Here is a 14,837-nt window from a genome sequence, read left to right on the forward strand (position 1 = left end):
GTTGTCACTCATTTTAGATTTTTCTCCAGGATAAAGCTATTCTTCGTACAAGGGAGGATTACCTTCCTAAGGTAGTGTCCCGTTTTCATGTGAATGAAGAAAATGTTGTTCCAGCTTTTCAGGCTCCAGACCTTTATGTAGGTGAAGCCTCCCTGGATGTAGTTTGTGCTCTCCGTAATGTATGTGGAGCATACAAACTCTGGGCCTGATTCAGAGCCGGACGCTCTTTCAGAGCGCTCGCTTTGAATCAGTGCCCGTCTATTGTATTTTTAGAGCGGCCTCCTGGCCGCTCGTATAGCTGTGGGTGACCACCCACAGCTATAGCGAGCGGCCAGGAAGATGGTCGCAATGGTAAAGACCATCGCGACCATCGGACTTGCGACGAGACCCTTGTGGTAGGGTCTCGTTGCCGCAGGTCCCAGTGGACTTCTTGCTCTTACAGAACAAGAAGTCCACCCACTAACATCACTTGTGATGTCAGTGGGGCCGGCCCCAGACGGTAGGTGTTCCCATGGGAACGCCTCCGTCTGGGCAGCCACGCCCCTGGCACGCCCACCAATGGGGGCGTGCTGTCACTCACCATCAACAGCACGCCCCCTTTGGTACGAGACCCATAGCGACGGCTTGCCCGTCGCTATCCGGGTCTCGCGCATGCGCATGGTGGAGCCGGGACCGTCGTGCGCATGCGCACTGGGCCAACATCGACCCGCTTGCGAGTGCTCAGCGCTCGCGAGCGGGTCTGAATCAGGCACTCTGATTGAAAATCAGATGCTCTTTTTGTATTATATGGTTTTCACAAACGAGGATGGCAAGCTAATAAGCAGACTCTGGCGAGATGGCTACGCATGACTATCTCTCAGGTGTACACACAGGCTGGTCTCCCTGTTACAAGCACAGTGACAGCACATTCTACTTGGTCTGTAGGACCATCGTGGGCATTTAGTCGTGGTGCCTCTGCAGAACAATTGTGCAAGGCAGCCACATGGTCTTCTGTCCACACTTTTCTTAGGTTCTATGCCTTTGATACTTTTGCCTCTCAGGATGCTTCCTTTGGGCAACGAGTTCTCCTTTCTGCTCAGGAGCCTCACCCACCCTAGGGAAACTGCTTTAGGACATCCCCATGGTATCCCTGTGGATTCCTATGGACACTGAAGAAGAAAATCAGAGTTATGGTAGACATACCTAGATAACTCCTTTTCTTCAAGGTCCATAAGGTCCACAGGGCACCCACCCTGATGCACCTGGCTGCATGGGTAATTTTTTCTTTCAGTCACAGATTTCCTTATCTTGTGTACGTGTGTTTCTGGTGTACGATTGCTCTTCCTTCTTCTCTTTCCTTCTCCTGCCTTGAGGCTTGTTAACTAAACTGAAGTCCTATGGCAAAGTACGGGATATATATGGAGGAGGACCCGAGGCATCCTGGGAGCTGAAGCTTTAACTGTTTGGTGCCTGGTCTCTCCAACCATAATATCCCCCATGGTACCCCTGTGGAACTCGAAGAAAAGGAGTCCTCTAGGTAAGTCTACCATAACTCTGAGTATTACCATCATCTTGAATCCAAGCCTTAAAGAATCCTGACTGTTCTGGGGATATCGAGGGAAGAAACTAAGACTACAAAGGTGTACCTAATAAAGTGGCAACTGCATGTAATACTAGAAAGGAGTACCTAATAAAGTGGCAAACGCATCTAATACTAGAAAGGTGTACCTAATAAAGTGGTAAATTTAATACTAGAAAGGTGTCCCTAATAAAGTGGCAAATGCATTTAATACTAGAAATGAGTAACTAATAAAGTGGCTAATGCATCTAATACTAGAAAGGAGTACCTAATAAAGTGGCAAATGCATCAAATAGAAAGGAGTACCTAATAAAGTGACAAATGCATCTAATACTAGAAAAGAGTACCTAATAAAGTGGCTAATGCGTCTAATACTAGAAAGTAGTACCTCATAAAGTGGCAAATGCATCTAATATTAGAAAGGAGTACCTAATAAAGTGGCAGATGCATCTAATATTAGAAAGGAGTACCTAATAAAGTGGCAAATGCATCTAATACTAGAAAGGAGTACCTAATAAAGTGGCAAACACATCTAATACTAGAAAGGTGTACCTAATAAAGTGGTCAATTTAATACTAGAAAGGTGTCCCTAATAAAGTGGCAAATGCATTTAATACTAGAAATGAGTACCTAATAAAGTGGTAAATGCGTCTAATACTAGAAAGGAGTACCTAATAAAGTGGCTAATGCGTCCAATACTAGAAAGGATTACCTAATAAAGTGGCAAATGCATCTAATACTAGAAAGGAGTACCTAATAAAGTGGCAAACACATCTAATACTAGAAAGGTGTACCTAATAAAGTGGTCAATTTAATACTAGAAAGGTGTCCCTAATAAAGTGGCAAATGCATTTAATACTAGAAAGGAGTACCTAATAAAGTGGCAAATGCTTCTAATACTAGAAAGGTGTACCTAATAAAGTGGTACATTTAATACTAGAAAGGTGTCCCTAATAAACTGGTAAATTTAATACTAGAAAGGTATACCTAATAAAGTGGCAATTCTAATACTAGAAAGGTGTCCCTAATAAAGTGGCAGATGCATTTAATACTAGAAAGGATTACCTAATAAAGTGGCAAATGCATCTAATACTAGAAAGGAGTACCTAATAAAGTGGCTAATGCGTCCAATACTAGAAAGGATTACCTAATAAAGTAGCAAATGCATCTAATACTAGAAAGGTGTACATAATAAAGTGGTAAATTTAATACTAGAAAGGTGTGGCAAATGCATCTAATTTTAGAAATGAGTACCTAATAAAGTGGCAAATGCGTCTAATACTAGAAACGAGTACCTAATAAAGTGGCAAATGCATCTAATACTAGAAAGATGTACCTAATAAAGTGGTAAATTTAATACTAGAAAGGTGTACCTAATAAAGTGGCAATTCTAATAATAGAAAGGTGTTCCTAATAAAGTTGCACATACATTTAATACTTGAAAGGATTACCTAATAAAGTAGCAAATGCATCTAATACTAGAAAGGTGTACCTAATAAAGTGGTAAATTTAATACTAGAAAGGTGTACCTAATAAAGTGGTAAATTTAATACTAGAAAGGTGTACCTAATAAAGTGGCAATTCTAATACTAGAAAGGTGTTCCTAATAAAGTGGCAAATGCATTTAATACTAGAAAGGAGTACCTAATAAAGTGGCAAATGCTTCTAATACTAGAAAGGTGTACCTAATAAAGTGGTACATTTAATACTAGAAAGGTGTCCCTAATAAACTGGTAAGTTTAATACTAGAAAGGTATACCTAATAAAGTGGCAATTCTAATACTAGAAAGGTGTCCCTAATAAAGTGGCAGATGCATTTAATACTAGAAAGGATTACCTAATAAAGTGGCAAATGCATCTAATACTAGAAAGGAGTACCTAATAAAGTGGCTAATGCGTCCAATACTAGAAAGGATTACCTAATAAAGTAGCAAATGCATCTAATACTAGAAAGGTGTACATAATAAAGTGGTAAATTTAATACTAGAAAGGTGTGGCAAATGCATCTAATTTTAGAAATGAGTACCTAATAAAGTGGCAAATGCGTCTAATACTAGAAACGAGTACCTAATAAAGTGGCAAATGCATCTAATACTAGAAAGATGTACCTAATAAAGTGGTAAATTTAATACTAGAAAGGTGTACCTAATAAAGTGGCAATTCTAATAATAGAAAGGTGTTCCTAATAAAGTTGCACATACATTTAATACTTGAAAGGATTACCTAATAAAGTAGCAAATGCATCTAATACTAGAAAGGTGTACCTAATAAAGTGGTAAATTTAATACTAGAAAGGTGTACCTAATAAAGTGGTAAATTTAATACTAGAAAGGTGTACCTAATAAAGTGGCAATTCTAATACTAGAAAGGTGTCCCTAATAAAGTGGCAGATGCATTTAATACTAGAAAGGATTACCTAATAAAGTGTCAAATGCATCTAATACTAGAAAGGAGTACCTAATAAAGTGGCTAATGCGTCCAATACTAGAAAGGATTACCTAATAAAGTAGCAAATGCATCTAATACTAGAAAGGTGTACATAATAAAGTGGTAAATTTAATACTAGAAAGGTGTGGCAAATGCATCTAATTTTAGAAATGAGTACCTAATAAAGTGGCAAATGCGTCTAATACTAGAAACGAGTACCTAATAAAGTGGCAAATGCATCTAATACTAGAAAGATGTACCTAATAAAGTGGTAAATTTAATACTAGAAAGGTGTACCTAATAAAGTGGCAATTCTAATAATAGAAAGGTGTTCCTAATAAAGTTGCACATACATTTAATACTTGAAAGGATTACCTAATAAAGTAGCAAATGCATCTAATACTAGAAAGGTGTACCTAATAAAGTGGTAAATTTAATACTAGAAAGGTGTACCTAAAAAAGTGGTAAATTTAATACTAGAAAGGTGTACCTAATAAAGTGGCAATTCTAATACTAGAAAGGTGTTCCTAATAAAGTGGCAAATGCATTTAATACTAGAAAGGAGTACCTAATAAAGTGGCAAATGCTTCTAATACTAGAAAGGTGTACCTAATAAAGTGGTACATTTAATACTAGAAAGGTGTCCCTAATAAACTGGTAAGTTTAATACTAGAAAGGTATACCTAATAAAGTGGCAATTCTAATACTAGAAAGGTGTCCCTAATAAAGTGGCAGATGCATTTAATACTAGAAAGGATTACCTAATAAAGTGGCAAATGCATCTAATACTAGAAAGGAGTACCTAATAAAGTGGCTAATGCGTCCAATACTAGAAAGGATTACCTAATAAAGTAGCAAATGCATCTAATACTAGAAAGGTGTACATAATAAAGTGGTAAATTTAATACTAGAAAGGTGTGGCAAATGCATCTAATTTTAGAAATGAGTACCTAATAAAGTGGCAAATGCGTCTAATACTAGAAACGAGTACCTAATAAAGTGGCAAATGCATCTAATACTAGAAAGATGTACCTAATAAAGTGGTAAATTTAATACTAGAAAGGTGTACCTAATAAAGTGGCAATTCTAATAATAGAAAGGTGTTCCTAATAAAGTTGCACATACATTTAATACTTGAAAGGATTACCTAATAAAGTAGCAAATGCATCTAATACTAGAAAGGTGTACCTAATAAAGTGGTAAATTTAATACTAGAAAGGTGTACCTAATAAAGTGGTAAATTTAATACTAGAAAGGTGTACCTAATAAAGTGGCAATTCTAATACTAGAAAGGTGTTCCTAATAAAGTGGCAAATGCATTTAATACTAGAAAGGAGTACCTAATAAAGTGGCAAATGCTTCTAATACTAGAAAGGTGTACCTAATAAAGTGGTACATTTAATACTAGAAAGGTGTCCCTAATAAACTGGTAAGTTTAATACTAGAAAGGTATACCTAATAAAGTGGCAATTCTAATACTAGAAAGGTGTCCCTAATAAAGTGGCAGATGCATTTAATACTAGAAAGGATTACCTAATAAAGTGGCAAATGCATCTAATACTAGAAAGGAGTACCTAATAAAGTGGCAAATGCATTTAATACTAGAAAGGAGTACCTAATAAAGTGGCAAATGCATCTAATACTAGAAAGGAGTACCTAATAAAGTGGCAAATGCATCTAATACTAGAAAGGAGTACCTAATAAAGTGGCAAATGCATCTAATACTAGAAAGGAGTACCTAATAAAGTGGCAAATGCATCTAATACTAGAAAGGAGTACCTAATAAATTGGCAAATGCATCTAATACTAGAAAGGAGTACCTAATAAAGTGGCAAATGCATCTAATACTAGAAAAAGTGTACCTAATAAAGTGGCAAAATAATTTAGTTATGTATCTCATTAGCTAGTTGTGCTTTCACCTTGGGGTCAAGAAGCACCCTTTAGTTCAAGTAGCAGGTATATTCTCACACTCCAGACTAAGGATTCTATGTCCACAGTCAGCACCCTATGATCCGGCATGCTTGGTAGGATAGCAGTGTCTATGATATGTTGCGCAGGATCGACACTTAGAAAGATCATGTCCAGCAGCATGTGGACATTTTGTAGAAAGTACAATACCTAGTGGTGTCATACAGTACCATGATTATTTTTACTTATACAGCACATTCCTATTAAATTACCCTGAAAACTATTTTTTTGTTATTATTATTTTTTTGCTTCAGAACAAGTTTGAAAGCTCCACCGCCAGCTGTTTCACAACAACCCAAGTATAATGAGAGGGGCGTTTTACACCCGAAGCGACTTGAAGATAAACCAGATCAGTCGGCCGTGAAAGTTTCTGAAACCAGTAGCTTCCTTAGCCCCTGTACAAGTCCTACTCCACCTGCTTCACTCAAGATAACACCTGTAAGTAACTAAAATCATTGGTATCACATGTGCTGATGATCATGTTAATTGTAGATTTAATGCTAGATGCTCCCATTGTGTTCTTTTGGGCTTATCCCTATTAAAGGAGGTTTCTATATATTACATTATGCAGAGTAGAGGTTGATATTTTACGGAACTTTAGCGATAGAGCCACATGTGCTATTGTTATAGGTAATATCTCCAGTACTTATCAAACCAATGGGCTAATGTCTTTTATTTATTTGTTTTGTAGGGCTCAAAATCTCCATCTCCACGACCAAATTTATCGGTGCGTTATTTTATAATGAAAAGTTGCAACCTGAGAAACCTTGAAATCTCTCAGCAGAAAGGAATCTGGTCCACAACTCAAAGTAATGAGCGCAAACTGAACAGAGCATTCTGGGAGAGCAGCGCTGTGTATCTAGTGTTCTCTGTGCAAGGATCTGGACACTTTCAGGTGAAAATCTAATGACTTAGGGGGAGAATTCAATTGGAGGTGTTAACTTATCACGAGTGAAAAAGGGAGGTAGCCTCGGGCTTTATCGCCTAAAGCTGGCCACACATCTAAAGATTATCTGTCCAACCAGCCAACTTGTTGATTGGTTGGAATGAAAACCTGGTAAGGAATGAAAGCAAATGACAATCAGCAATTTGCTCCCAAACGCTGGAAAATGGACCAAAACTGTTGTTTGAACAAATAGTTTAGATCAAACATTTAACATACTTGTCTGACGGCCATTTTCATCTGTTTTCTGGCATTTACTAGCATATTGCTGATCATCATTTACTCCCATACGTTACCAGATTTTCATTCCAACCAATCAACAAGTTGGCTGGTTGGATGTAAGTTGGTCTAGTGTGTGGCCAGCTTTAGACTATTCAATTAGTCTCCCTTTTGCACCCGAGACCCTTTTTATTGAGTGTTAAAAGGGCGTTAAGTGCAGTTACCGAGCGTTAACTCATAGGGGTATATTTACTAAAGTGCGGGTTTTTGGAAGTAGAGATGTTGCCCATAGCAACCTATCAGATTCTAGCTATTATCGTCTAGAAGGTACTAGTTGAATGATAAGTAGAATCTGATTGGTTGCTATGGGCAAGATCTCCACTTCTAAAAATCTGCACTTTAGTAAATATACCCCCTAGAGCAGGGGTAGCCAATCTCGGTCCTCGAGAGCTACTAACAGTTGACGTTTTCCAGACCACCTAGCTGGTGCACAGGTGTATTCATTACTCACTAGCACATTTTAAAAGATCCACAGGTGGAGCAAATTATTTCACGGGTGATTCTGTGAGTAGACCTGGAAAACATGCAATGTTGGTAGCTCACAAAGACCAAAGTCTGTGAAAAGTTCACGGAGCTATGCGTTAATTGGGTGTTTTCACCTGTTAACTGCACACTCATCGGGCATTTCTGTTCGGGTATCGGGAGACCCATACAGAAATCCCTGTTAACTTGGGCTACTTGAATAGGTGCCAGCGATCAGTTAGCATCCATTAACTTTATGGATTCAAAGGGGACATTTTTTGGGGTTGTTTGTAAAATACTAACAGGGGTATTCAATTTGGAGCGAAAATTTCGAAATAGGCGATAAATTATTGCCGATGACGTCATTTTCGCCGATTTCAATTATCCCCGTATTCAATTTCAAAGACTTTTCGCAGGTTCGAAAAGTCTTTGAAAAAAAACGGGGATAACTTTTCACCACTGGTGGCGAAAAAAAGTGCAGAATTGGAGTTTAGGGGTGCAGGCTTAAAAAAAATAGCCTGCAACCCTGGGAATGTCATTTAAAAATAAACTGTGTCAAAAAAAGTTTAATAAAAAATTAGGGACACCCCAAACAAAATATTTAAAAATTGGAGTGAACAAAAAATAAAAATGGAAAAAAGTGTTTAAAAATAGGGAAATAGGTTCAGGGCTATTCTGTAAGTATGCGACAGATGCATTCTAGAATAGGTTATTAGTGGCAGGTGTATTCTAGAATAGGCTATTAGCGGCAGGTGTATTCTAGAATAGGCTATTAGTGGCAGGTGTATTCTAGAATAGGCTATTAGCGGCAGGTGTATTCTAGAATAGGCTATTAGCGGCAGGTGCATTTTTGCAGAATTTTTTAAAAATTACTTTAGGGACATAAAAATATGCTAGTACCCATTTTCATGTACCCCAAATTTGATGGAATCACTTAAAAAAACAAAAAAAAATAACCTAAGTGCTCTTCTGCATCACTTCTTCAATGTCGGAAAAAAAACACCTGCCGCCGTTATTTAAAACCCCGACTTTTATTTGCAGGCTAAAACAGGGGTACCCATACTGATCCCCCATGTTTTGACAGCTTTAGCGGGGTCCTACAATTTATTCCAGGTAAATCCTGTTTTTTTTTGTCGATCCTATTTTGCCGGCTTCCGTTTTCGTAGGTTTTTAATTGAATACAGGGATAAAGCGGGCGCGCACCCGATACTTTATCCCAGGAAAATCAGCGATGTGGAGTGAAAAGTTCAGCACGGACTTTTCGCTCCAAATTGAATACCCCATGTAAGTCTATATTACAGGTCATTTGCTATGTCATGGATGATTTTGCCATTTGGTCTGAACCTTTGTTCTTGTTACTTTCCTGCAAACATAGTATTACCAAATTGTTTACTGTTTGTTAACTGCATGAATATATGTATCCCTTTTTTATTTGGCAGGGCTTTGCCCGAATGTATTCTGAGATCGGCCGGGAGAAAAGTCAGGACTGGGGATCCACAAGTCTTGGAGGAGTGTTTAAGGTGGAATGGATAAGGAAGGAGAGCTTGCCTTTTCAGTTTGCCCACCACTTGCTGAACCCATGGAATGACAATAAGAAAGTGCAGATCAGTCGTGATGGACAGGTAGCCCTTTCACAACACAGTCTGTCTAATAACAAAGTGCTAGTACATACAGTACATAGAACTTTGCAGTTTCATATTTATGTGTTAATATTTCACTACAATTAGTGAATGGTGCGTACACAAGTAGCGATCAGCCAGCGATACGATATCGCCGGCTGATCGTTATGCACCCTCCCTGGTGTGCTGGATGATCAATATCGATCATCCAGCACATGATCAATATCGATCATCCAGCACACCACCTACTTACCGACGACTACGCGGGTCCCTATAGTAACCTGCTCGATATCGAGCAAGTTGACCGGCATGCACGGCCGATGGACGATATTGCTATCATCCATACGTGGCCGTGTATCGCTGGTCGATGGTAAGTTGGTAGGGACCATTTAAATGAGCGATTTGAATGACAACGGCAACTGTAACAACATCGTTATCGCTCAAAACGTTCTTTTAAATCGCTACGTGTGTATGCACCATAAGAATGATATGGAGGATGTGAAGACTGTATTGTATCCAATTATTACAATGAAATGATTAGTCTGCTCATCTGTGCTTCACTAATCTACCTATAAGTAACTGTCCATGCTGCACTTTCTGAGTTATACAACCTGACCGTTTGAGAATCATCCTGCAGTATCAGAACCCACCTCCTCAATAAATAAACCGTTTATTATGCAAATGTTTCCTCTATTTATTCTCCCCCCATCCCCACTCATTTGAAGTGACATAGCTCTTGGTGGTAGCACACATAGCTGTTAATGGTATAACACGTATCACTTAGTGGTAGCACACGTAGTTCTTGGTGGTAGCACGCTTAGCTGTTTGTGGTAGAACACATAGCTCTTGGTGTTATCACGCGTAGCTCTTGGTGGTAGCACGCACAGCTCTTGGTGGCGACACGTGCAGCTCCTGGTGGTAGCACGCTTCGCTGTTTGTGGTAGAACACATAGCTCTTGGTGGTATCATGCGTAGCTCTTGGTGGTAGAACACAACTTCTGGCGGTATTATGCTTAGCCCTTGGTGGTAGTATGTGTAGCTCTTGGTGGTAGTACATATAGCACTTGGTGGTAGCAGGTGTAGCTCTTGGTGGTAGCACGCGTAGCTCTTCGTGGTGAAACACAACTTCTGGTGTAGTATGCTTAGCCCTTGGTGGTAGTACGTGTAGCTCTTGGTGGTAGCAGGTGTAGCTCTTGGTGGTAGAACACAGCTTCTGGCAGTAGTATGCTTAGCTTTTGGTGGTAGCATGCGTAGCTCTTGGTGGCAGCACGCGTATCTCTTTGTGGTGACATGTGTAGCTATTGGTGGTAGTACATGTAGCTCTTGGTGATAGCACGCGTAGCTGTTGGTGGTAGCACGTGTAGCTCTTGGTCAGAGGTGGCAGGATTTTAGATATGGGATCTACTATTTGTTAAATCACTGTACTCCCCACATCAATATACAGTTAATACTCCCCCAAATGTCATGCAGATACACAGGTAATATATGCTCATATGCCTCACTGATACACGGTTAATGCATGACGTCTAAGTATATGGCTAATACACATACCCATCTAAATAAGCATCAAATACACAATATCCCAAAGATTAATACAATTAAACCAAGTAATGACCTCATCTGTGTCAAGTGCAGCAGTTTCCTTCTCTGCAGTACAAGAGATGCAATAAAAACTTGAATCCATACAAGCTCTGTTTATATGCAGACACACACAGGCTCTGGCCTTTCTGAAGTCTCTCCTCTACTCTCTAAAGCTAGTGAAGGAGGGACTTGGTTCTGTTTGGCTCATGCACTTGCTTTAAGATGGGGGGAACATATATTAAGAGCTGCAGTTGTAATTGGGGATCCTATGATCTGTGTGTGGATGCAGAGTGATCTTTCCTTTGCCCACATCTGCCCTAAATGATTGCAGTATTGATATAGTATTTTCTGACATTCTCCTACTCCTTTTTCTACCTTGAAACGAAAATATTTCTATATCTTTGATATGTATATACTGCATGTGTAAGGAAGCATGGTTACTAGTAGTAGGAAATTATGGTAAGTTGCGTGATCGCACTGTGGGGTGATTTTCATTGTATTCAATCTATTTATATATAACATCTGTGATTCTTTCTAGGAGCTGGAGCCTCAGGTTGGGGAACAGTTATTGCTGCTTTGGGACAGAATTCCGTTGGGAGACAGAAGTATCTCTCACTGACAAGAAGCCAAACTCAGGTGTCATTTTATTTCAGTGAGTATCTCTCTTGCACAAGCACGCTCCATTGTTTATACTCATACAGTACTTCCTAGAGAGGAGCCTTATGGCAAGGTGCTCCATCATGCTGGAAAAGGCATTGTTCATCACTAAACTGTTCTTGGATGGTTGGGAGAAGTTGCTCTTGGAGGATGTTTTGGTACCATTCTTTATTCATGGCTGTGTTCTTATGTAAATTTGTGAGTGAGCCCACTCCCTTGGCTGAGAAGCAACCCCACACATGAATGGTCTCAGGATGCTGACATCAAAATTTTGGGTCAATGGCCAGGAAACTCCCCAGACCTTAATCCCATTGAGAACTTGTGGTCAATCCTCAAGAGGCTGGTGGACAAACAAAACCCCACAAATTCTGACAAACTCCGAGCATTGATTAGACAAGAATGGGCGGCCATCTGTCGGTATGTGGCTCAGAATTTGATTGACAGAATGCCAGGGCGAATTGCATAGGTCTTGAAAAAGGAGGGTCAACACTGCAAATATTGACTCTTTGCATAAACTTAATGTAATTGTTAATAAAAGCCTGTGACACTTATGAAATGCTTGTAATGTTACTTCATTATACCATAGTAACATCTGACAAAAAGGTCTAAAAACACTGAAGCAGCAAACTTTGTGAAAACCAATCCTTGTGTCATTCTCAAAACTTTTGGCCATGGTTGTATGTTATCCTCTGCAATAGAATATTTATTGTAAAGAATAATGTATCATAGCTGTTAATATAATTCCCTAACAAAGGTCTGCATTGTAAGTCTTAATCCTATAAATGTTTGATTGAACCATAGTTCTATTTGCAATAAGTATGAGTTCTATAGAGGGCTGCTGCTGCAATGGCGTAAAGTTAAAATTGAAAACTAATCCAAACTTACAAGATAAAGGGACAGACACATGGCATGGGACAGATAAATGAGAGGAGAGCATTGTCCGCAAAGAGAGATGTGAGTTTATGGGAGACACTAGTAAAGGTGATGTAGATTTCTCCTTCATCCACTAGGGGACACTGGAGGCTAAAGACAGTAGGGTAAATTTCAAGAAGCGTGACTAGCTCCTCCCCCTCTTTACCCCCCTCCAAGCCTCAGTCTAAGTTTGTGCCCGAGTGGAGCTGGGTGTGTAGCTACACTTTGCCTCAGGGTTTTTTAATTGAAAGAGCACTGCTGCGCTGTAGTAAGAAGATTACATTGAGGACAGACAGGCAGTAGCTGCACTGCCTGTCTGCAACAAGGGAGCTGATGGGGGGACCCACTCGCAAGTGCATGCACTTCTCCTGGGGTCCCCGACTGCTTAGACACTGTCTGTAATACAGGGGTTTCCACATGCCGCTGCGTGCAGCGTGCATGCGGTCCCCCACCAGTCACACCGCCTACGGCAGCATACGCAGCTCGGTGAGTAGACCCTGGCTCCCCGAGTAGCGGGGTAGCCAGGTTATTGCATTAATGGCGGTATAATAGCAGTATACTGGTCCAGCAGTGAGTGACCTCACAGGGCTATCCATGTCTCCCCATCCAGGATCTCACAGAGACTGCTCTGCCTCTTCTACCAGTGGTAAGACGGCCACAAAGCGGGGAGACATAGCGCACTCAAATATTCTGGCTGTCATTTAACATAGACAGCCAGGAGAGAGCGCTCAAGGTGCTGTAGTAGGCTGCTCTGTCTATCGGAGCAACAACACAAGCCCCGGCAAGAAAAGGGCTGTTGAATATATCCATTCCCCGACTCACACTTGAATAGCCGGAAAGCATAGCGCCGATTAAGAAGCAGCTTCAAACGCTGCTGTCTATCTAACTCTCCCAGATGTCACACTACAGGTAAACAGCCGGGAAGCATAGCGCGCTCAAGGCGCTGTAAGACACTGCTCCGTTTACAGAGCAGCAGCACAAGTCACGGGTCACAGGAACTTCTCTGATTAAAGAGCAACTTCAAACGCTGCCGTCTCTCCAACTCTCCCGGCTGTCACACTGCAGGAAGCATGGCGCGCTCAAGGCGCTGTGGGACACTGACCATTTGCGGAGCAGCATCACGGGGAACTGCTCCGATTGAGGAGCGGCTCCTATCTGGCTCCCGCGCCTGTCTCCCTGTATGTGAGACAGCCGCGGGAAGAGCGAGTTCGTAGTGTGGGCTGCTCCAACTGACAAGAGCTGCAAGCTCTATCCCCGGCTGTCACATGATCAGCTGGCCGGGGATAGTGCCGTGAGAGCACACATTAGGTGCTTAGAGCGCTGATTTAAAAAATTGTGTGCCATAGCGAGGTGACGGAGCTACCTCTGGAGTCCTGCTTCTCTCTGCCAGCGGTCCCAGCGAGTGTTGACGGCCATTACACACTGTTTGTTAAGAGATCTACATCTGAGAACTGGAAGCCTAATCCTGGACTGTAAGTACACAGCAGTGTTTAGGCAGGGCAGGTGAGCACTTAAGTATAAGTGAATGCTTCCTTCTATACCTAGCGTTGCCTGGCACTGCTAGGAGCGCTAGTTGGCTGGGCTGGCTCTCCTGCCTCTCTGTATCCCAGTTATTATTTCAACCTTTTTCTTCTCTACACTTTACTGTTGTGTGTGGGGGGTCTCTATGTATCATGCTACATTCATTTACCTGCCAGTATTATGCAGGAGAGTTTACACAATCAATAACTCAGTCCGTTCGCAGGTCCTCTTTGGGGTGACTTGGGTTCTAATCTCAGGTAAGCTTGTTAAACAAAAAAAAAACCCAACAAACTAATGATCCTGGTGCTTATCAATAAATGGTTAAATAAACACACAGTTGTTTTAAGTTAATAAGACAAAAAGCAGCATGTCTTATACTATGGGATTTGTGAATACCCATAAAAAATAGAAAATGACTTAATCACAGACTTCGCTAATAAGCCTCATTATAATTGATCGCAGAGTCCACATACATCAAAACCCAGTCATGGCTCCAAACATATAAAAATATACACGCTTTATTATAAAAATATATATATTCCACAATTAATAAACAAAATCAACATACAATTGACAGATACCCTATATAATATTTCAACATTAAAACTTGCTGGGTTAAAGCCAATATTCAATAGCCTCCTTGGAACGCCAGGAATACCGCTAAGCTGAGCAGGAAACGGCTTGTAGAGTGCGGAAATGGTACTTCCAAAACAGATCATCCGTATGCAACTAACAACATGCAATTGGGGGAGTCCACTGACGCGTTTCGCCCATTACAATGTGGGCTTTTTCAAATATTGAAATATTATATAGGGTATCTGTCTATTGCACAGGTTCTCAAACTCGGTCCTCAGGACCCCAAACAGTGCATGTTTTGCAGGTCTCATCACATAATTACTAGTGAAATAGT

At 40.5% G+C, this 14,837-nt stretch overlaps 1 protein-coding gene across 2 annotated transcripts in view; it reads left to right on the forward strand.

Moving 5' to 3' along the window:
- YTHDC2 (YTH N6-methyladenosine RNA binding protein C2) overlaps positions 1-14,837 on the forward strand; it is a 136,725-nt gene that overhangs the window by 106,978 nt on the left and 14,910 nt on the right. For both annotated transcript variants that reach the window (XM_088477690.1, XM_088477691.1), the window contains exons 27-30: positions 6,208-6,391; positions 6,645-6,848; positions 9,077-9,259; positions 11,376-11,489. In XM_088477690.1, coding sequence (XP_088333816.1) covers positions 6,208-6,391; positions 6,645-6,848; positions 9,077-9,259; positions 11,376-11,456 — 652 coding nt within the window. In that variant the 3' untranslated portion in view covers positions 11,457-11,489. The remainder of the gene's footprint in view (positions 1-6,207; positions 6,392-6,644; positions 6,849-9,076; positions 9,260-11,375; positions 11,490-14,837) is intronic.

This window comes from Taudactylus pleione, unplaced genomic scaffold (assembly GCF_031769625.1).
Source record: "Taudactylus pleione unplaced genomic scaffold, aTauple2 ptg000202l, whole genome shotgun sequence".
Lineage (NCBI taxonomy): Eukaryota > Metazoa > Chordata > Amphibia > Anura > Myobatrachidae > Taudactylus > Taudactylus pleione.